We start from the raw sequence: 22,358 nt of genomic DNA on the forward strand, positions 1-22,358 counted from the left end.
GAGCCCTTGGCCTTCCCTTTTCTCCCCTGGCTCTGAGGGGTGAAGGGATGCCCTGCCTGTTACCATCGAGGGCGAAAGTGAGGTTGGCCCGAGCAGGACTGACTTCTTCCTGGCTTGTTTTTCGGGCAGGACCTCCTTCTGCCTGCCGCTCCCTCCCCTCCATGCACCCTGTCCCGGAAGCTGTCTGTCTGGCACTGCTCCCCAGGCATCAGCCCTCAGGCCCCACCGCCCAGGGGCTGTGACTGACACGAGCACGCAGGCTGTTCCCTGTCCCAGCCCCTGCTTGCGGGGCGTCACCGGCTCCGGGGTGGGGGTGGGGGGGAGAGGGGGCCGGTTGTCCACAGGGCGGCCTGACGGCAGAGGAAGCAGGTCAGAGGGGCTGGTTGGGTGGGGCAGGGGGCAGCCTTTAGGAGAGACAGAGAGAAGCAGCCGGGGCCAAGGAGGGTGTTTTATTGTCCTTCAGAGCTCTTGGCCTGAGCGCCTTGTGCCTGAGCCTGTACTCCTCAGGTGGGTGGGGCTCCGATCTGCTTTCCTTTCCAGGGGAACGGGTCACAGCTGCTGCTGGGCCTCCTGCTTCACCCCAAGTCCACCAAGCACAGGGGCTCTGGTGGCTTCCTGCCTGCTCCGAGGCCTCCCACTGCTGCTGGCTCTGCCCCTCAGGCCCCTGGCTGCCAGACGCTGGTGCCGTGTTTCAAAGGCCTGGAATCAGAGAGCAGGAAGCTCTTTGGCTCCCTCCTGGGTGTGTGCTGTCAGTGCTGGAGGAACTCCGGGGGCCCAGCTCCTTCTGCCCCCGAGGGAAGAGGAGGCCCTTCCCTCTGCCCTGGGCCAGATGCACAGGCCTGCGATCAGGGAAGCTGGGTTCTGAGCGCACATCAGGGGGCGGCGCTCAGCGACCCACACCCAACGCAGGCGGTGTGAGCGGCAGCTGTGCCACAGGCCAAGCCCGTCCCCCGGACCAGTGACGGCCACAACTGTGCTCAGCACGTGGTCACCAGCTGGATTAAGGGCTCTGGAATCCAGGCTGCTTTCTCTAACTGAACTGATCCCTCCCCTGGAAAAGAAGGGGTTCTGGGGGCACCAAGCAGGGAGGGCCGCAGTTCAGGAATGTGCAGGCGTGGCACGGCTAGGAAGGGCCTGCTGGGGGGCGGGGCTGCCCCCTCTCCCCCAGTACCTGGGAATGGACCCAGCGTCTTGTTGTTGCTGTAATCGCTGAGACACCTGCAGCCACAAGGCCCACCGTCACCAGGCCCGCCTCAGGTGCCACTGCCTGAGCTATGGGGACAGTCATGAGGAGACCCCGAGCTGGGCCCACCACTGTCCCCGGCCTGGCAGCCCCCAGCCCCTCTGCTGCCTCTCCCTGCCTGCAACTGCGGCACCAGGAGGAAGGGGATGTGACGAGGAGGTGTCACCTGAGGTGTGTTAACAATGCAGATTCCTGCACCTGTTCCCGAGGTTTCAGGCTTGGTAGGTCCAGAGTCCTGAACTTACTTTCAGAGACTGCGTTTCCATGGGTTAGGGCTGGGAATGGGACGTGATGGGAGGTCAGCGTGAGGGTGGGGAGGGGCCGCCCCACTCGCCAGTGTGGGCGCCAGCTGCTCCGTCCCCTGAGCATCTACCCAGTGCTGCCATGCAGCTGCCCGGGCCTGGCCTGCAGGGAACCCCGGAGCCGGCGAAGCAGTGCGTCAAGGCGCCAGCACTGCAGGTACTTCCTCCTGAGGGGAGAGGCCCTGGTGTGTGTCCTGACAGCAAAGGTCATCACGACCCCTTCATGGCCAGGAAAGAGGGCAGAGCCACGGGCCTAGGCCTGGTCCGCAGAATGCTGCGGGACGAGCACCGGCCAGAGAGGGCCCAGGTCAGGCAAGGCCCTCAGCCCAGCCCACACCCTCAGCCCTCCCTCTCCACCCCTGCCCTCAGCCCTCCCTCTCCACCCCTGCCCTCAGCCCTCCCTCTCCACCCCTGCCCTCAGCCCTCCCTCTCCACGCACACACTCTGCTCCCACCCCAGACACCTTTGCTCGGCCTCGCCTTTGCCCTCGAGGTCTTTGGTCTCAGAGCCGGGTCCCCTTCTGGCCCCGTAGGGCGCTGACCCTCGCCCCAGCAGCTGGAGCTGGGAGGCAGGGCCGAGGGGAGGCTCTCTGTCACCTGGCAAAGGGGCGTCAGAAGAGGTTAACACATCATTCAGGGGAGTAAGCTCTCCCCCTGGTACTTCTGGAAGCTGAGCCCTAGGAAGAGAGTTAACGAGAAATGGTGTGGAGCCTGTGTCCCTGCTGCCACCACCTGTGCCCAAGCCTCCTGCAAAGGCTTGGGCTGTGGCCCCAAAGGGTGGGCCAGGAGAAATTGTAATTGTTTTCTCAAAATTGTGAAATATTCCAGAAGAGGAGATGGGTGGGGAAAAACAGTAAATACATAAGACAGATTCGCCAAGAGTTCAAAGCTGATTTCCAGGCCCGTGAGGGCTGGTGACGGTCTCGTCCCTGCACTTCAGACATTGTTTACTCCCTGAGAGAGTCCGGGACGTTTCTCTCTGCTTCCTCTGTCCACTGGGGCTGTGGTGCTTGGTTGGGCTGGGCAGGCCAGGCCCTGTGGCCTGTGGCCTGCAGCTGCAGGCCTGAGGGAACAAAGAGGAAACCCTGAACCAATGGGCTTGGACATCTAGGGGCCCAAGTGACCTAGCAGGACTCCTTTCCCGACCAGTAACAGGGCCTCGTATTTACGTGCACACGAGTGGGACGGATTCTCCCGCGAGCCCTGAGGCTCCCAGAGGAGACAGGAAAGGCCCGAGAGTAGTGTGGCCATCAGTACACGCCACTGCCTCTTTCCCCACGCTCCCACATGGCTCGAGACTCAGGAAGGTGAGTGGACCAAAAATGGCTACCAATCAGAGCTTACCTGTGCCAGGTACACCCTGTGAGGTGGACATTACTCTCCCCACTCAGCCTCATAAAGTCAAATTACTTGTCTGAGGCCTCACCTCTCCGGAGTGGTCTGACTCCAGGGCCCAAGCCCCCAGCGACTGCACTCGACGGACACCAGGGGCTCTCTAAGGGAGTCTGTGCCACCGTGAGGTGGCATAAAACCCGCCCCCGTCGTCAGGTGAGGGCTGCCTGGGCGCGCGTGTGCGTGTGGTAGAAAGAGGGGGGCCTGGAATTCAGCCCCCTAGTTACCATTGACCATTCCTGACATTCACTTTGTTTCTACAAGTCTCAGTTTCTCCATCAGTAAACGGGCTCCCTGCCTGCCTTTGCTGACAGAAATGGAATGGAAGTGTTTATAAGCATACTCTGAAAATAAAATTCTCTTGAAACACAGATCTAGAAATAAAATACCCTGAGACCCCAGAATCTGCTGTCGCCATAGCCCCACATAGGTAAATATGTGGATTCTGCAAATAACCAAAGCCAGTCCGTTTCGATTCCATTGAAAACAAACCACTTTAATCTTTTTTCCTAGAAACTTTTCTAGAGTCTATGACATATTTTGTTTGAATCCTGAAACAGGATTCTTGATGATACCAGTTCATCTTGAGGACCACTCTGTGGCCTGCCGGTAACTCTGGGGCTATGTGTCCCGCAATGACGTGTCCCGCAATGGACTGCCATGCGGCGTCACTCTTTGTGCCCGGGTTTCCTTGTGGCCTCTTCCCTCGTGCTAGGCCACCCAGCTCTTTGTCACCCTTTGCAGGTATCAGAACTAATGCTTCTGGTCTGGAGACGGACTGGCAGTCATCTTTGGGTAGAGAGAGTCATGAAAGAATATTTTTTCATTTATATTTTCTGGGTTTTCTATAATGAGCATGTTTCATTTTCTAATTAAAAAAAAAAAAAAGAACGACAAAAAATTGCTACTGACCCCAATTACCTCTTTTGATCCTAGACTGTACCAGGACTTATAATGAGTTGAGGTGTCTGTCTCCCTAACAGATGCGACCCAGGGTGCTTCTTTGTAGCAGACCAGCACTGGGCTGGCGCTCAGTGGGTGCTCAGTAAGTGCTGATGGACCTGTAATTGGCTGGCTGCCCAGCCAGGAGACTGTTGAGAACCCATAGGGGTGGTGTCCACAAGGCCGCTGGGGTCCTGGAAAAGCATGCAACCACCCTCACCATCGGGGCTGAATCAAGCTGACTCTGAGGCCAGTAGCCCCGAGGTCATTTTGGACCTCCCACCTGACCTGGGCCGGGCCTCACCTGCCTCCGCAGGGCTGGAGCGCTCCTCAGCAGAGGTGCCCTCTGGCGGCCAGCCTAGGCCAGTGCCTGAGGCTGGCTCTGGGCCTGGGGTGGGCTGTGCTGGCCTCCTGGGCCTCGGCCTGTGGTTCCAGCCACAATCTGAGCAGCGCTGTCCGCCACTGGGCCCAGTGGGTTCGCAGGAGGCGCCTGGGCCCAGCCCGCTGGAACTGGGCGATGGCAGTTCGCTGGACACGGCCCCCGGTCGCTGACTGGGCGCAGGCCTCTAGGACCCTGGCGGCGAGGGAGGAGCCCACACCGAGGCCCTCAGGCTGTAGGAAGCCCTCCTCTGCCCCCGCCAGTGCACCGCAGGAGGGGGACCTCCAGGCAAAGCCCCGTGCCTGTGTTCCTCGTCCCCCATCCCTCTTCTGGGGAAATCACGTTCAAATGGGCACAGAGAGCAGCAGAATTATCTGTCACACGACGGGGACAGGCATCCTGTTTAGGGGACACAGAGAAAGCAGTCCTGCCAACTCCTCCTTCCCTCCCATCCTCCCCACGAGCACTGATTTATATCATCCAGGACCTGGTGTGTGTCTAGCCCGAGCTGAGCGGAGAAATTGCACACGTTATTTCTTATCCTAATCCCCGGGGCCACCCTGCAAGGCAGGCCTGTAATCTTCCTTGGACCTTCGAAGTTAGACTTGCCCAAAGAGGGGTGGCATAGCTGGAAAGTGCAGGGCTGGAATTTGACCCCAGGGACCAGGACCTCCTCTCCCCATCACCCCTAGCCCCCTGAGACCTGCCACCAGCCGTCAAATACCCTCTACCCTGGCCCCATACGAGCTCAAGGCCTAAGCTGGAAGCACAGTGCGGGGCCGCCCTCAGGCCATGGGCACCCACCTGGCGCTCAGCTTCGGGGCAGCAGCCAGCACAGGGCCTGGGCCTGGGTTCTCTCTCCTGCCTGCTGGCGGGCCTCACAGCACTGGCCCGGGGCCACTTGCCTTGCAACGGAGGCCGGCTGGGCCCGGCCCTCCTCAGCTTGCTGTCCACCTGGTGTCCCTGTTCTTGGCTTCTCCAGCAGGAGAAGGAGGCCTGGGCCACGCGCTGCTCCTGAGGCCGGGCTGCAGCTTCTGGGGCTTCACTGGCAAATGTGGCCCCTGGTGCCCATCTCCTCAGGCCATCCTGGAAGGCTGGACCCTTGGCCCGGGGCATCCCTGTGCCTCTCACTACTCCACACCAGGCCTGGAAGTGGCTGCAGAACAGGTGCAGAGAAGGGGCCCAGCCGACTTCCCAGTCAAAAGTCACATCAATTCAAAATTACACCTGAAAATTCCCCACAAACCATCACGGGTTCTTCACAGTTTTGGCTACACAGCCCCGTGCCTTAAGAACGTATGGATCGATGTATAACAGGTGAGAGCTCTGGCTTTCGCTTAGGGGCCTTGGCACGCACTCACCCCCGCTCCGGGGGCAGGTGTTGCCCGGGACGGTGTAGGAACCTGGCAGTTGTGGGTTCAGGTCCCCCTCCACCAAGAGAGCATCCACGCCCTGCTTGCCCTCACAAGGCCACTGTGGGCCAGGAGGTCAGTGAGGAGAATGTGGTCCCCCGCTCCCAGATGGACCAAGAAAACATCAGCCACTCTGCGGTGAATGGTTCAATGGCCCCGTGGGGACGCTGTGAATGCGTGTGAGTTTGTACAGAACCAACCGTGGGAGAAGTTGTCATCTGTCCCCTCTGCTTTTAAACATGCACCCATGAACGGTATATGTGTGTCACTAGAACATCTCTATTTCAGACTTCTCTCTCTTTGTGGTGGCTGTTTGAGGAGTTGATTTCCCCATCTTTTTCTTTTTTTTTTTTTTTTGGCCTCAAGGCACATGGGATCTTAGTTCCCTGACCAGGGATTGAACCCATCCCCCCTGCAGTGGAAGCGCAGAGTCTTAACCACTGGACCGCCAGGGAAGTCCCTGATTTCCTCATCTTAACTGTGAGCTCTGAAACCAAAGGGCTGACCTGGCCAGGAGGTGGAGACCTGGGGCTTGTCAGGGCATTGGGTGGGGTTAGGGGCTTGCCATCCCGCACCTCCCAAACAATTCATATAATGGAAGCTTGGTGGTTTTGACTCCAGGCTGCGGTCTCCCTTCATGCCCATGATGCCCGGGTCCCAGGCCTCCAGCCTGACCTGCCCCTAGAGCTGCAGAGGCCACCCAGCTTCCCATCCCTGGGCTCTCTCCCTGCTTTTCCCGGGGTGGGGGTGACCCTCGCTCTCCCACCCCCAGGCCCGGCCACCTCTGCAGTAGGAGCTGCTCTGGACCAGCCGCTGTGGGTCTCTGACAAGCTGCTGCCTCCTGCGCAGGCCCTGGAGGCGGGCCCGCACACACCGCTGGTACTTTTCACGCGGGAGCTGCTGTCCTGTGGCCAGAGAGATGCTGAGGTGCCCCTAGGCGCTCATTCCAGCCTCAGCCTGGGCCCCAAGGAACCGTGGGCCCCTGCTCTGCCAGCTTCTGCCATCTACCCAAGTGGGAACCAAGGAGGCCACCTAACTGTCTGGGTTAAGATGCTCCCATTACAGGCGTCCTACTGGTGACCAGGACTACCAACTCAGAGTTTTGTTTTGTTTTGTTTTTTTTAATTTCTTGACGATGTTTAGGAGTCAGGAGAATTCACATAAAAATACAGATTTCCAGCTTTTCTGTAAAAACAGAGGTCTGGCAACACTGGGTCAATGTTCCTGGGCAACGATTAGGCTGGGGAAGCAGCTGTCCCCAGTGGACAGGACACGAACTTTCCAGAACAACCAAATCCCCACCTGCCAGCCCACTGATATGATAGCAGCGGAGTGAGAAGCCTCTAAAATTGCCCCCAGTGATCCCCGCCTTCTGTGCTGGGCTCCTGAAGGCCAGGTGAGGAGGACAAGGATGAAGATGAAGATGGTGATGATGATGGTAGCGCCCACGAGGAGCGGGGCTCTGAGCCAAGCACTTAGTGTGGATTGTCTCAGAGAATTCGCACAATCACTCTAGCGGGGGCGGGGGGGGGTACCACTGTTATCCCCATTTTACGGATGAGTAAGCTGAGGTTAAGTAGCACACTTAAAGTCCACACAGCCAGGGAATGGAAGAGCGGGGAACGTTAACCCGAGCCTACAGCGTCCACGCCCCCCGGTCCTGCTCTGCCACCCAGACCTGGGGTGGGGGGGTGGGGGGTTGTGGGAGTGTCCCATCACTGGACTCTGTGCTAGAGGACCAGAATCTTGGGTGTCCCCGACGGACCTGGGCCCCCCCTCAGCCCCGGTGCCCCGTCCCAGTGCCCGACTCACTCTGCCAGCAGCAGTGCCAGTGGCCCAGTGCACGTCGCTGCTGTCCCCATCCCACTCCCGGGCCCACTGTTCCGTCTCCTGCTGCTGCACCAGCTGCTGCCGCCACAGGCCCAGCACGGCCCTGCAGCTCTGATTCCAGGCCCGGCGGGCAGCCAGCTCTCTCCTGGCCCCCTGGGCTGTTGCCCAGTGGCTCCAGCCAAGGAGGATGCTGGGAAGGGGAGTGTCCACCCTCAGGTGGTCACTGCCACCCTGGGCCAGCCCGGCCCTCCCCTCCCCTCCCCTCCCCTCCCCTCCCCTCCCCTCAGAAGCAGGGAGGGCTTGGGGTGACTCTTCTCCCTCCATCCATCATGGGGGAGGGTGGGTTGCTGGGGGATGGAGGGCTTAAATGCTGCTCCAAGGGTCACAATGACAGGTGGTCGGGATACAGTGGGACCCCAGACCCCCGATGCCAAGTGCTATGCTCAGCTCCTAGTGAGGAACATTGCCACGGGCTGAGTGTTTACTAACGCCAGGTACTGTGCTAGGGGATGTGCGTGCCCCTCCCTCGCTGATTCCCACTGGAGTGAGTCCTATTATTACCCCCATACAAACGGAGAGATAGAGGCAGAGGGAGGTTAAGCAACTTGCCCAAGATCACACAGCCAGTGAGGGACAAAGCTGGGATTACCACAGCCGTGAAATTTCTGGGAGAAATGAATACCTCACACCTCTCAGCAGGGCAGGGTAGGAGGGCAGGAGGCTCTGAGAGGATCTGAGTCTGGGGTGTGAGGAGAGCCCTCTGGGATGCAGACCCTAAGGGGGTGCGGTGGGAAGAGCAAGGATTGATGGGAAACAGTAAATCCAAGGGTGGTGGGAAGCATGGCTCACCCGTCCTGGGGAGGGGTCCCTACCGCCTCTGAAGGGTGCGCTAATGCCACCTTGCCACGCCCCGGGACTGCTGGGCCTGTGCCTGCCAGAGCAGAAGGTGCCGCCCCTGCTGCTGCTGCCCAGCTGCCCACAGAAAGCTCACCCGGAACACCTCCAGGAGGGCGGGGGCCCGGGAAGCCTGGGGAAGGAGCTGTGGAGTCCTGGGTGCCCTGGGTGCTGCCACCCCTCTCCCCCCTCCCCTCCCCTTCCCAGCCCTCCCCACCCTCTCCCCTTCACCTGCTCCAGGGAGCTGCAGGGTGTCCTGTGGCCCGGCAGGGCCTTTCCTCCCAGGACACCGCCCAGAACCGCTGGGGCCAAGGTGGTCCTGGCACTGCCCGGATCCCGCGCCCTCAGGCACCAACCCCTCAGGCTGTGACGCAGCGCCCGCTGCTGCACGCCCTCGAAGAAGGAGCTACTGGAGGGGGCAGGTGAGTGCCGGGGCCCCCCGTCACCCCTGGCTGGGGGTGCTGGAAGGGTGCCACCGTGAGCCAAACGCTGGGCCAGAGCTGGGCAACCCCACCTCCCACATGGGCTGCCCACTAGGACCACCGGGGGCTCTAAGAAATACCGATGCTCACTGGGGCCCCAGCCCCGGAGATTCTGATGTAATGGTCTGGGTGCGGCTTGGGCTCCCCAACTTTTCCAAAGCCCCCACAGTGACCCCCCGTGAGCAGCTGAGGTCGAGACCATAGCTCTACCTGCCCTGATCACCTGGTTGATCCTCGCCACACTCCCTGGGTGCGTGGGGGCCACGCAGTTGATGGGGAGTGGAGCCGAGCCCAGGCCCAGCGACCCAGGACTCAAGAGCCCACACCAGTATTTCTGCCTCCACTCGGTTATAAAGGTAGGGAAACTGAGGCCTGGGGGAAGGTCATTTCCCCAAACTCCAAACAGCAGCAGACCTGGGATCCAAGCACTCATCTCAGGCTACAGGGCAGCCTCAGATATGTTGCAGGGAGCTATGGACGGTGACCCGGTACCCAAAGGCCAGAGGATAGACTGGGGGAGGGAGGGCTACATTCTGAAGGATCATGGTGAACTGAGTTTCCTTAGAGGTCCAGGGACGCATTAAAAGAGACTGAGGGGCTGCTCGTGACCTTCAGTGTGCCGGATTCAGCGCAATGGCGCCCTCCAGGAAGTTCTTCGTGGGGGGGAACTGGAAGATGAACGGGCGGAAGAACAATCTGGGGGAGCTCATCAACACTCTGAACGCGGCCAAGGTGCCGGCCGACACCGAGGTGGTTTGCGCACCCCCCACCGCCTACATTGACTTCGCCCGGCAGAAGCTAGATCACAAGATTGCAGTGGCTGCGCAGAACTGCTACAAAGTGGCTAACGGGGCCTTTACGGGGGAGATCAGCCCTGGCATGATCAAAGACTGTGGAGCCACGTGGGTGGTCCTGGGGCACTCAGAGAGAAGGCACGTCTTTGGGGAGTCAGATGAGCTGATTGGGCAGAAGGTGGCTCACGCCCTGGCAGAGGGACTTGGAGTAATCGCCTGCATTGGGGAGAAGCTAGATGAGAGGGAAGCTGGCATCACTGAGAAGGTCGTTTTCGAGCAAACCAAGGTCATCGCAGATAATGTGAAGGACTGGGGCAAGGTTGTCCTGGCCTATGAGCCTGTGTGGGCCATTGGTACTGGCAAGACTGCGACACCTCAACAGGCCCAGGAAGTACACGAAAAGCTCCGGGGATGGCTTAAGTCCAACATCTCTGATGCAGTGGCTCAGAGCACCCGCATAATTTATGGGGGTTCTGTGACTGGGGCAACCTGCAAGGAGCTGGCAAGCCAGCCTGACGTGGATGGCTTCCTTGTGGGGGGCGCTTCCCTCAAGCCTGAATTCGTGGATATCATCAATGCCAAATAATAAGCCCTGCCCGTCTCTGCTATCCTTCCTGCTGAGACAGGGACTAGGTAGCTCAGAAGCCCAGTAACTGTACTGCCCACCCCCCCCCCCAACCTTCACACATGCTTCTGATGGTGTCACCTGCTGCCTCTTGTGGCCTAATCCAAAATGTACCTCTTCCTTTGCCGTTTACACCCTACCCTGTAATGGTTGGGACCAGGCCACTCCCGCTTCCACTTACAGTATCAGTTGGAACTCAACCTGTCACCAAGGTGGCTTTAGCTTGGCTGAGAGGTGGGAGGGGTGTTTGCTTATGGGTCCCCTCAGTCCCCAGTGAAGGCAGGAGCAAGAACCCATCCTGTCCCATCTCACACCATGAGGTCAGGGGCTGAGAGAAAGTCCTGTCCTCTGCTGAGGCCGGGCTGCTGCCCCCTCCCACGGTGCCGATGCCTGTGTGTGTTGTGTCTGTGAGCAGTCCCACGTGTGCGGGAAATAAACACCTGGCACTAAAAAAAAAAAAAAAAGAGACTGAGGGTCCAAGTGGGTGTGGGGCTGATGGATGCCAGGTGTATAGCTTTTTTTGGTTTATTTTTTTCTTGTTTTGTTCTTTTTTGTTTGTTATTTTGGGTTTTTTGTTTGTTTGTTTGTTTCTTCACAACCCCTTGTGTCGAGGGCTGACTTTCAATAGATCGCAGCGTGGGAGCTCCTCTGCTAGGTGCATAGCTTTTAAGGACAGAATTCTTAACCCTGCAGCTGCTGGCTTACATTCCTGCTGACATTCCATCAGTGAAGCTGGCCCCTCCTGACCTCCACTGGCTCTCTCACCCATAACCATCAGCCTGGGCTCTGAGTCCCAGCATCCCATCTTGTATAAAAGCATCGCAAGATCTCACTATAGGTCTCACTTCTTGCTCCTGATTCAGCGTGATTTAGAGCAAGCTGCTTGACCCCTCTGAGCCTCAGCTTCTCCAGCTGTGTAATAAGGCAAATGGGAGCGGGGGAAAAAGTGGCTCCTTCACTGATTCATTTACGTATTTGTTCTGGGCCTTCGGCAGCCTGGGCATCTGCAAGATGCTAGGAGACAGTGGTGAGGAGACATACAGGGTTTCCGCCACCAGGGGGCTCCCCCTTAGCCAGGAGATGGGTGAGAGGTGGGTCCAGATTCTGGGGAGGGAGAAGAGCATTAAGCCAACCTCCCCGTCAGGTTCCAGCCACCTTGGCAGGGCTCCGTGTCTGTGCCCCTGACCACTCCCTGTCCCCCACAGCTCTCTGCTCAATCACTGACTCAGCGTCCCTAGGCTACCTCCCCTGGCCCCATGCCTGCTGGGCATCACGGGGTGCCAGGCCCCATGCTGGGGCCACAGAGAGGAGTAGGATGTGGCCCATTCCCTATGGGACACTCCATCCAGTGCTGAGGACTGCTCACCTTCCCACTCCATGTCCTCCAGGCCTAACCCCAGGTCACAAACTCACGGACACCTGCTCCGCCCGCTGGCGCTGGGAGAGCTGCGTCCTCCAGAGCAGCAGCGCCCGGTGGAGGGCCAGCCTCCGGCCAGCTTCCTGCAGGGATCCCTGGCCTTGCTCCCGGGGCAGCGCCTGGGCCTGGGTCACCACCCCCAGGCCGTGGGCTGTGGCCCCCCCAGGGGCTGAGCTGAGGAGGGCCATGTTCCCTGAGAAGCAGACAAGAGATGAATCAGTGAGCACCCTCTGCTCAAAGCCATTGGTGGACGCTGCCTCGGGCCCCTTAGGACCTCTCCCCTTGTGGCTACTGCCCCCTCCCACCACCCCCAAACCCTCCCCACCGGGACACCTGGAAGATCCCATCTTCCTCTGTCACGTTTTGGTCGGTCGGGGGCAGGGGTTGTGCATCCCCCTAAGACCAGAAGCTTCCCAGAAGCAGGGGCTCCATCTCTTCCAGGTGGAAGACTGAACAGGTCTCTCGCCTAGAGGAGCTCATGATGGAGGTTAGGATGGGGCCCACCAAAGCCTGCTGTTCCAGGGACCCCTCCGGACCCTCCCAGGCCTGCCAGGCTGCATCCCCGAGAAAACTCCCGATCCCATCACCTCCCACCACAAGCATCCATAAATCAACTGGGCGACTGCAGAAGGAGCTTAAGTGACGCTATTTGCTGGGGTGGGAGAGAGAGGGAGCCCCTCGGCCCACCACTCGCTCACCTGCCTCCCGCCAACAAAGGGACAGCTGGGTCACCTTCGCCCCATCTGAGGCCTAGAGCTGCTTCGTCTGCACCCACTGCTGCAGGCACATCCTCAGGGTCCCTGCCCGCGGTTGGCCACGTGGTCCCGGTACCGGGTCCCTCCTTGCGCGAACCGCTGCCAGGCCCCAAAGCACCTGGAGAGCCAAGAGAAAGTGCAGGTGCTCATTGTAATGACTGCAGCTACAGCCTCCCGCCATGTGCCAGACACACCACTGAGGCCTTGGGCAAGCCACTCACCGCTCTGAGCCTCAGCTTTCTTGTCTGTAAAATGGGGCTGCTGTGGGATGGTGCAGCATGCCATCTGCTCAGGCCACACCGTCACTTCTGGGTGCCCGGATGGCCCCAGCAGCCTCCTACCTGCCCTCCTGCATCCACTGTTGCCCCCGCCTCTCCAGTCAGTGCCTACACAGTAACCAGAGTGATATTTTTCAAATCTCAAATCAAATTATCTTACTCTCTTGCTAAAATACGCCAGGAGCAGTCCCCTTGCTCTGATGATCAAATTTCGACTCCTCCCCACTGACAACAAGGCACTCTCTGCATGGTCTGTCCCCCACCCACCATTACACACCTTTCCAACTTCATCTCAAAGCACCCCAGCCCCCAACCCCATACTAACAGGGCTGCGACTGGACTGCCGTTCTTTGCATTTTCCATGTTCCTCTCCCTGTCAGAGGTCTTTGCACATGCTGTTCCGTTCCCTCTGCCTGGCACTCCTGTCTGCTGTCCCTCCACCAGTCAGCCATGCACCCTTCCCATCTCTGCTGAACCCTGGTCGAGGTCAGCTCCCTTTGTCAAAAGTTCTCATAGAAAACTCTATCGGGGACTTCCCTGGTGGTGCAGTAGTTAAGAATCCGCCTACCAATGCAGGGAACCCGGGTTCGATCCCTGGTCCGGGAAGATCCCACATGCCGCGGAGCAACTAAGCCTGCGAGCTGCAACTACTGAGCCGTTGTGCCACAACGGCTGAAGCCCACGCGCCTAGAACCTGCACTCCGCAACAAAGAGAAGCCACTGCAATGAGAAGCCCATGCACCGCAACAAAGAGTAGCCCCCGCTTGCTGCAGCTAGGGAAAGCCTGCGCACAGCAACGAAGACCCAACGCAGACAATAAATAAATAAATAAAGCAGCCTGGTTTCTTCAACAGATAACTTGCAAGGAAACAAAGAAACAAACAAAAACAACAGAGGGGAGTCCCTAGATTAAAAAAAGCTTCAGGACCCCTCAACCAATGACAGCAAGTGGGCCTTATTTAGATCCCAATACAAACTAACTATAACAACAAGGACTTCCCTGGTGGTCCAGTGGGTAATACTCCGTGCTCCCAATGCAGGGGGCCTGGGTTCGATCCCTGGCTGGGGAACTAGATCCCGCGTGCATGCCGCAACTAAGAGTCTGCATGCCACAACAAAGATCCTGCGTGCCGCAACTAAGACCCAGCGCAGACAAAATAAATAAATAAATACCAAACCCCAAAAAACCCAAAAAACTATAACAACATATTTGCTTATAAAACAATTGGAAATTTGAATGCTGACCAGATATTTGTTGGTGTTAAGGAATTATTCATTTTTTAGGTGTGATCCTGGCCTGGTGGTTCTGTTGTTTAAAAGACACTTTATGTTTTAGAGATGCTACAGAAATATTTACAGATGAAATGGTAGGATGCATGGGATTTGCCTCAAAATTATGTACTGGGGGAAGTAGCCAGGGTACAGATTAAACACATTTTCTCAGGAGGTGATTTTCGTGAAACTGGATGATGGGTACACTGAGGGTGATTATCCTATTTTCCCTACTTTTATGTAAGATTAAAAGTCCCATAATAAAATAGTTAACAAGGAAAAAAACAACTTCATGTAGATCTGTGTTTCTTCCCTTCACAGCACTTAACTTTGGTGGTATTCACACACACACGCACTTTGTGATTGTTAATTTCCTGCCTGTCTCCACACTGGGCCATGGGTTCCATGAGGGCCAGTGACAACGGGCATGAAGCTTTGCTTATAACTAAATCGCAGCCCCTGGGTGGTGTCTGCCAGGTCTTAGCATCTCAGTAAATGGCACATGTATTCATTTCTTATTTTCATCATTTCAACACTAGGAGTCAAGAATTGACTTAAAGTGCATCTCCCAGCTGCATCTCACCCTCTGCCTCAGGGGAGGCGGTCCCCATTCCCACTTCCCCGTACCTGCAGAGCCAGGCCCTCTGGCGCCGGGTGTCCAGTGGGGACACCCAGGCTGCATCTGCAGCAGGAGAGCACCAGGCCTGGGGGGGGGCCTCTCCATCCTCTGAGCCCTCAGCACAGCCCCAGAGGCCTCTCCCTGGACCCCCTTCTCCTGCCCGTTCCTTCTGACGGCACCACAGGAGGAAGACTACAGGGAATGAAGAGAGGGGGAAGAGAGAGTGAAGGGAGGGGAAGTCAGGGCCAGGAGGGACCACTGACTCCTGGGACCCCAGGCCGTGTGGCCTCCGGCCAGTCCCTCTCCATCTCTGGGCCTCAGTTTCCCCACGAATGAGTCATGTCTAAGGACTTGCCAATTCTAACACTCAAGCTTCTGTCCGGCCTGTACCAGCGTCCATGGCACACAAACGCAGGATGTGCGCCTCTCATACTCTGTGTCTTTGAGCTGCTCACTTCATGCCTCTGTGCCTCAGTTCCCCATCAGTAAAATGGGCACAATGCCTTGCTGAGGTCACCACGAGAGAATCAAATGAGATCTTGTCTGGGAAGCTGCCAGAGTAGATACTCGATAAACACTCATTCACTCACTGAGGACCCCCTGCCTGACCTGGCTCCATCTCCCCCGTTTCCCAGCGCCCCACATCTTACCAGCCAGCTGTTGCAGAGCCTGCAGGATCTGGACTCCCCTGTCTCCTCCATCTGGCCTGGGCCCAGAACACAATGGAATCGGCTGGGCTCCCGCCTCCTCCCTCCGACTCCTTGGACTGTTCTCCATAGTGGCTGGATCAATTTACATTCCCACCAACAGTGCAAGGGTGTTCCCTTTTCTCCACACCCTCTCCAGCATTTGTTGTTTGTAGATTTTCTGAGGATGCCCCTTCTAACCCATTTTTAAATTAGTTAATTTATTTATTTTTGGCTGCGTTGGGTCTTGGTTGCTACGCACGGGTTTTCTCTAGCTGCAGCGAGCAGGGGCTACTCTTTGCTGAGGTGCGCGGGCTTCTCGTTGCGGTGGCTTCTCTTGCTGCGGGGCACCTGCTCTAGGCACTTGGGCTTCAGCAGTTGTGGCACTCGGGCTCAGTAGTTGTAGCGCACGGGCTTAGTTGCTCCGCAGCATGTGGGATCCTCCCGGACCAGGGCTTGAACTCGTGTCCCCTGCATTGGCAGGCAGACTCCCAGCCACTGCGCCACCAGGCAAGTCCCCATCTTAACCATTTTTAAGTGAGCAGTTCAGTGGTATTAAGTAATTCACATTGTTATGCAACATTTCAGTATTTTTGCTTCTGGTTTTTTTTTCTATGCACTGTTTTACGTTCATAGGAAAAAATATTTTAGGTACTATTTTTGTATTCTCTTTTTGTTTTTCATTGAACATTGCCATAACCCTTTTCCTTCTCATTAAAAATTCTATGCAAATGCCCATAAACCTACTTCCAGGAAGGGGAATAATATACGTAAGGAGGGAGGTGAAACTTTCAAATTGATTGAAATACTTCCATCTATCTCGAATGTTTTTTCAAATCAAACATGCATTACTGTTATGATTAGAAAGAACACCAGTAAAGCTACCGAAACAAAAAATAAAGAAAAAAAGAGTGGGGAGGAATTTTAAAAATCTCAATAAGCATCATATTGAACTGTTGCCAAATGTTTATCACATGGTTAAACTACAATTTTCTCTCTCGCTGTTGGGTATTAGGCTGTTTCGAAGTTTTCACGAAGTATAAATAACACCATGATGGACATCCTTTTGCACAAATCTTGGTCCACATGGGCTGGCTTTATCCTCATTCTCTTGTGGGGGAGGGGAAACGGGGGACAAGGAGGGAGGGAGGGCCACCAGCACTTCCCAGGTCACACTGACTGACCTGGGGTGTCCCAGACCAGCTGCTTCTCCAGGCGGTGTCCACCACCGGCTTCCTTCCTGAGGGGCCTTGGTCCTGGCCTCCCCCAGAGGATGGGGGTCCTGGCCCAGCCTGGATGTGAAGCCGCCCTTGTTTCTGCTGCTGAATCAAGTTTCTCCACTGGGACAAGAGAGAAGGGGAAGAGGGACGTTGGCTGTAGCCTCAAGTGTACCTGAGCAGCGGCGGTGGGGGGGGGCGGGCACCAGGAAGGGCGGGGACACGAGTCAGACGTTGTGGTTTTAACCATACCATTAGACTCCCCTGCCTCTTTGGGAATGAATGAATGAATGGAAAGATAGAGCCCAAGAGGCAGGGTTTTCCTTGGGAGACAAAACCTAGAGCTGGGTCCTCCTAAAGCACTTTTCCCAAGGAGGGAAGAATATAGAAGTTCTCTCCTAGTCCTGGCTGGCAAACCGCTAGTAAAAAATAACAACCAGGACTTCCCTGGCGGTCCAGTGGTTAAGACTCTGCGCTTCCACTGCAGGGGGCATGGATTCGATCCCTGGTTGGGCAACTAGGATCCCGCATGACACACAGTGAAACCAAACAGAAACAAAAAGCAAAACAAACAAAAAGTAGCAACCACTGAAACGGTAGAGTGCTTGCTATGTGCTAGGCAGGGTTCTGAGTTCCTTATATTCATTAATTTAACCTCACAACAACCCTGAGAGGTATGTACTATTATGATCCCATTTTTTTAAAAAAATCAATTTATTTATTTATTTATTTTTGGCTGCGTTGGGTCTTCGTTACTGCATGCAGGCTTTCTCTCTAGTTGCCGCCAGTGGGGGCCACTCTTCATCGCGGTGCGCGGGTTTCTCATTGCCTTGGTTTCTCTTGTTGTGGAGCCAGGCTCTAGGTGCACGGGCTTTAGTGGTTGTAGCACGCTCATTCAGTACTTGTGGCTCGCAGGTTCTAGAGCGCAGGTTCAGTAGCTGTGGCGCACGGGCCCAGCTGCTCCACGGCATGTGGGATCCTCCCGGACCAGGGCTTGAACCCGTGTCCCCTGCATCGGCAGGCGGACTCCCAACCACTGCGCCACCAGGGGAGTCCCTATGATCCCATTTTAAAGCTAAAGAGACGAAGGCACAGAGAGGTTAAGTAACTTGCCCAAGCTCACACAGTGAGAAAATGTGGGGAAAAAGAAAGTGACGGAGACAGGATTTGAATTCAGGCAGAGCTCAGTCATGTCTGGGCTGACACTGCCTCCCCCCTACTGCCAATCACTCAGGAGGAACAACCTGCGCCCCAGGAGAGCCTCCTCCCCAGACACACTGGCACTTCATCACCCCTCCACGGTCCAACCTGGAGGCCCCTAACCTTTTGGAAGGTCCGCGCCAGCAGGGCCTGCGTGTGTTGTCCCCACGCCGCCGCCAGCTGGGCCTCCCGGAGCCACAGTGTCCACCGCGGCGCCCGTAGGCCCCTGCGCAACAGCTGCCAGCAGCCCAGCGCCATGGCTGCTGCCACTGCCCACCGCCTCTGCACCCAGTGCCGCCACGCTCTGAAACATCTGGACAGCCACTGCCGGCTGGGGACAGACCAGGCTGACCAGGGGATGGGCCCGGTCCCCAGTCCCAGGGAGAGCTGGGGGCTCAGCAGCACCCGCGTCGCCTTTCCAGCATGGAGGGTGATGCTCCACGCTGCGGCAGGAGAGCTGGCTGCACCCCGGGAGAACTTCCCTCTATGGAGGGCTAGCCTTGGAAATCCCAGACAGGAGAGCTCCTGGGGGCAGGGGAATGAATGCAGGACAGCCTCACAGGTTTAGGATTCCCGGGAGCGGCAGTCCCCGCGTTCCTGTCCTTGGGGCCTTCCCTGCCCCTGAAATTCTGCAAGGATCTGCCATCCGGGCCTTATCTCCATCAGGCCCGAGTCTGCAGGCAAATGGGAGAGGAGGCGTCCCAGGAGCATGGCCCCGGCTCCCACCCCCAGCCCATGACCTCACCGGCCTATCTCAGACTCCAGGCTCACAGTGTTTCTGGCTGCGTTCTTGGAAAACAAAGGGACACGACACAGCACTCAGGCCAAGAAGCAAGCAGGACTGGACACCCCCTGCTAAGCCTGCCTGCCCACAGCCTCCCTTTCTGAGGGAGGGTGACAGAGGAGTGACACCCAGCTTGGAGCGAGAATTCCTGTGAGGCAGCCCTCCTCCCCCAACCCTGAGTCCCCCAGTTCCCATCCCAGACCCCTCTGGCCTCTCCCTGCAGGGCACTCCTCGCGGGGGCCGTGTCTGGCAGACCGGAAGCCGGCCTCTCTTCTTCGCTGCCGACCTGCTCCCACGGGGTCCTGTCCCCTCCTTCCCGCCCAGGGAGGATGCCCCGGGCTGAACTGGACGAGGCTGAAGAGCAGAGTCTGGCCTCCCTGCTGCCCGCCCTTGAGGGAGCAGGGGTCCTCCCTCTGTCCCCTGCCATATGTAGTCCCTGGGGAGCACTTCTCTCCTCGTCTTACAGGGTGGGCAGGAAGGACCCCTTGCTCAGGGTCAAGGGCAACCCCGGGAAGCATCTCCAAAGCAGTCTCCAGTGATGCAGACTTGCTGCTTGCCTGAGAGTCTGCGAGACCATCCTGGACCCCCGGTGCTTCCAGGAAACCTGCAGTTTCCCTGAAACCTTGGGAATGTTTCCTCCTCTCATCCCAGGAAGCAAGAACAGGCTGGCTGGGCTGGGGGTGAGCAGGGAGTATCTGGCCAGCTCTGGTCCAGGACTCCTGCTGCACAGGGCCTGGGGGTTCCCAGGATGCCTGGCACCTGAGACGGACTGCCTCACGCTCCAGGCGTTGCACAGAGGCCAGCAGCTGGTGAACGGCAACTTGGGACGGAGCCCGAGTCCGGCTCTGGGCAGGGGCAGCCAGGTCCTCCAGGGTGAGGGGTTCCCCCACGAGCCTGGAGGTCCAGCCCCCCAGGCCACACTAGGATCTGGGGTCTGGCCGTGTGTGCCCTTCGAGCGGGCCCAGGCCTGCAGCGGGCCCAATGTCTGGGCAGGGGGTATTGGTGGACAGCAGCCGGGACCACCTCGGGTGGGAGGCTGGGGAAGCCAATGGCCCTCGGGGTAGAGGGCTTCCCCCGGGCATCCCGTGCGGCCAGAAGCTTTCCTGAGCCCTGACCAGAGGCGACGTCCCCACTCAGCCACGCTCGTCTCCCTGACGCTCAGGTCACTCTGCTGGATGGCAAACGCCTGGGCTCTTCCTTGGGGCCTCCCGGCCAGGGGCTGCAAGTTGCTCTGCTGTCGGAAGCTTGAGTTGGTCAGCTGCCGGGCGTGTCCCTCAGGGCGAGGCCCAGGCTGGGGCTGGTCAGGTTGCTCTGGACTCGGCAGGGGTCCTGGCACAGCGCTGCCCCCGGGGATGGTGTGGTGGCAGCCCCCCTGCTCTCGGCCTGGCCCACGGGCACCCACCGGCCATGTGTACTGGCCAGGCTCTTCCGGAGTCTCCATTGCTCTAAAAAGAGGACAGACAGTTATGTCCTGGGGGAGAACTTGGTGGTCAGTGCTGGGGAGGGACAGGGCGCCACACGGGAGGGAGCCCAGGCTCCAGAGGTCTGCGTCAGCTCTGTCATCCCAGGTGGACCAACGGATGCACCCGGGGGCTCTCGAGCCAGAGCAGCGACCTGGTGACAGTGCAGGGACTCAGAGCAGGGACAGGGCAGGGGCAGGGAGGAGGGCAGAGGGAAGCAGGGAGATAGTTGGGAGGCTGCTGAGGGGTCCCAGGCGAGAGACGATGGGGCTGGCATGGGGGCGGCAGGAGGGTGGAAAGAAGGAGACAGATCAGGTCTGCTGAGAAGGCCTAGAAGAGGGTGAAGGGAAGAGAAGTGTCGCTGACGGCTCCCTGGTGTCCAGCTTGAGCACGAGGTGCTGGGGCGTCCGCAGCTGGGGTGAGAGCAAGACTCAGCATATCAAACAGCTAAACGTGGGCTGCTCTGGCCCCTAGGCGGTGGCGCTCCCTCCCTGCCGGTCTCCCCAGCCCCCAGGCCGTTCTGCAGCTGGGAGACAAGGCCTCTTGGGGGCGGGTGAGATGCCTGGGAAGGCCTGGCAGGTAGTGTGGGCCATGAAAGTTTGTAGATAGGAACTAAAGGTCGGAGAAGTTAAGCGCCTTGCCCCACGGCCACACAGCTAGAACACAGAGAAACCGGCAAGTAAACAGGAATCTGAATTTGGTCTTGGGCTACTCCCACTCCTGGCTGCACCAGCTCGGTGGCCTTCCGGAAGCCCCAGGAACCTGAGCAGGGAGGTTCCCAGCCCACCAGCGCTGCCAGAAGACCGACCTGTGAGGGGCCCCACGGGGGTGGCCGGCCTGGGGGGCACATTCTCCTTGTGGCTGGTGTCAGGTCTCAGCTCCATGGGCTCCAGGGCAAAGCCAGGGTGGCAGTGACCTTGGTCCACAGCGCAGCCGGTCCTGTTTGATTAGAGGGACTCTGAGGGGTGAGGATAGGGTGCCCGCCTCCTACCCAGCCACGCCCAGCCCTGGTCCCCACTCCCACGCTTCCCCAGCATCCCTGGTTGCCCCGAGGTCCAGCCCCGGCTGTCCTGTTCAGGGCCCCTTGGGGTCTCCTCTCCCCAACCCCTGTACCACCCCTTTCCCTTGTAATTTTCTCGTGTCTTCCGGCACCCACTCCTAACACTGATGACAGATCCCTGTGGACCCTGCTTCCTGAGCAGCCCTGTCAGGTGAGGGCTCTTTCTCTCAGAACTCTAGGTAGGAGTGGGGGGCCCTCTTTGCTTCCAGTCGCCCCTTCCCGACCATTCTCCCTCTCTCCTCTCTAAAATGCTCTGGTTCGAAGTTCCAGGCAGGCCAGGAAGGAAGTCCTCGTCATTTATTCCTTGACGATTTCAGCTCCCAGCTCACTGTCACTTTCTGCAGCACTCGCCTAACTTCTGGGTGGTTTCACCCTGCACGTGGGCAATCCCTCCAACTCCTGGTCTGCGAGTCCTTGACCTTCTAACCTCCCACCATCCTGTCCTTCACCCAACCTCAGTCACCTGCTCCCAGGGTCCCCCCAGACTTTGTCATCCTCAGAAACTGCACCTCCCCCATAATTTCAGTTTCAGAGCCCACACCCATCTATCCAGCTCCCTCCCTCTGGTGCCCCATCCTTCCTTCCATGAGACCCGACACTCTGCCCCTACCACCCTTCGTCCTCCGACCCACCGGATCCACCGTGATGTCTCTCTCCCGCCTCCTGCAGTTTAACCATCCGGCGTTATAACTATCCCCTTTGCACACCCCCTGGCTCCCTCTCTCTGCCACTCAGGCAGCAAAATCACAACATAGGTTAAAATGACTAAAGGAAACCCTACAACTGCACTGGTGGCCTTGCTCCGAAATTACCACCTTCAATCTCAAGCGGCCTCCAAGGTTGCTGGAGAATCAGACTCTAGTCCCCTCCTCCCCACCCTCTTAGAAGCTATTTCACGCTTTCTCTGCTATCCTCAAGCCTCTGTCGCCTCTTCTCCTCTCACCCGCTGCAGCAGACCTTGTTCCTATTTCACCCACCAAAGAGGGCCGTCAGAAATCAACAGCCACAAGTGTCCCCGCCCACCAGCTTCGTGTCCACAGCCTCTCCCGCCCCCTCCCCCATCCTGTGCGGTCCCACCCCAGCCTGACCCTCCTCTGTGCCCTGGGGGCCTTCCCATCTCCCCTGCCCAAGGCCAGCACCCAGGGCCACCACCGGCCTCCGAGGTCCCATTCTGTGAATCAGGAAAAGAACCATCGATTGCCACAGCTGACTCAGCCCCCCACGCTCACCGGGGCACAGAGCGGGGGGGAGGGGGCGGCGGGACACAGGCTATGATGTGTCCGGGCCCTGTCCCTGCTCCCAAAGTCACTTCCCCC

The 22,358-nt window shown here is 58.2% G+C and overlaps 2 protein-coding genes across 2 annotated transcripts; one reads left to right on the forward strand and one right to left on the reverse strand.

Annotated features, from left to right (window-relative positions):
* Positions 1-549: 549 nt before the first annotated feature.
* On the reverse strand, positions 550-20,918 carry CUNH1orf167 (chromosome unknown C1orf167 homolog). The gene is given in 23 exon segments (XM_027108308.1): positions 550-699; positions 1,238-1,272; positions 1,617-1,643; positions 1,646-1,764; positions 2,009-2,141; positions 4,803-5,413; positions 6,452-6,521; positions 7,482-7,535; positions 7,538-7,689; positions 8,372-8,630; positions 8,633-8,799; positions 11,718-11,904; positions 12,410-12,520; positions 12,523-12,584; positions 14,644-14,827; positions 15,286-15,341; positions 16,522-16,661; positions 17,862-18,181; positions 18,751-18,923; positions 18,925-19,625; positions 19,664-19,782; positions 19,785-19,967; positions 20,791-20,918. Coding segments are annotated over 23 exon segments (4,089 nt in total). The 5' UTR covers positions 20,867-20,918.
* LOC113622195 (triosephosphate isomerase) lies at positions 9,471-10,742 on the forward strand. The gene has a single exon (XM_027110173.1). It carries the CDS (start codon positions 9,509-9,511, stop codon positions 10,253-10,255), a length of 747 nt encoding a protein of 248 aa, XP_026965974.1. The 5' UTR covers positions 9,471-9,508; the 3' UTR covers positions 10,256-10,742.
* Positions 20,919-22,358: the final 1,440 nt, after the last annotated feature.

The sequence above is a fragment of the Aethalodelphis obliquidens genome, unplaced genomic scaffold, assembly GCF_003676395.1.
Source record: "Aethalodelphis obliquidens isolate GAN/ISIS:26980383/991018 unplaced genomic scaffold, ASM367639v1 scaffold9, whole genome shotgun sequence".
Taxonomy (NCBI): domain Eukaryota; kingdom Metazoa; phylum Chordata; class Mammalia; order Artiodactyla; family Delphinidae; genus Aethalodelphis; species Aethalodelphis obliquidens.

What these genes read in the sequence shown, in the direction of transcription:
- LOC113622195 (XM_027110173.1), top strand. Translation starts at nt 9,509, where the DNA reads ATGGCGCCCTCCAGGAAGTTCTTCGTGGGGGGGAACTGGAAGATGAAC.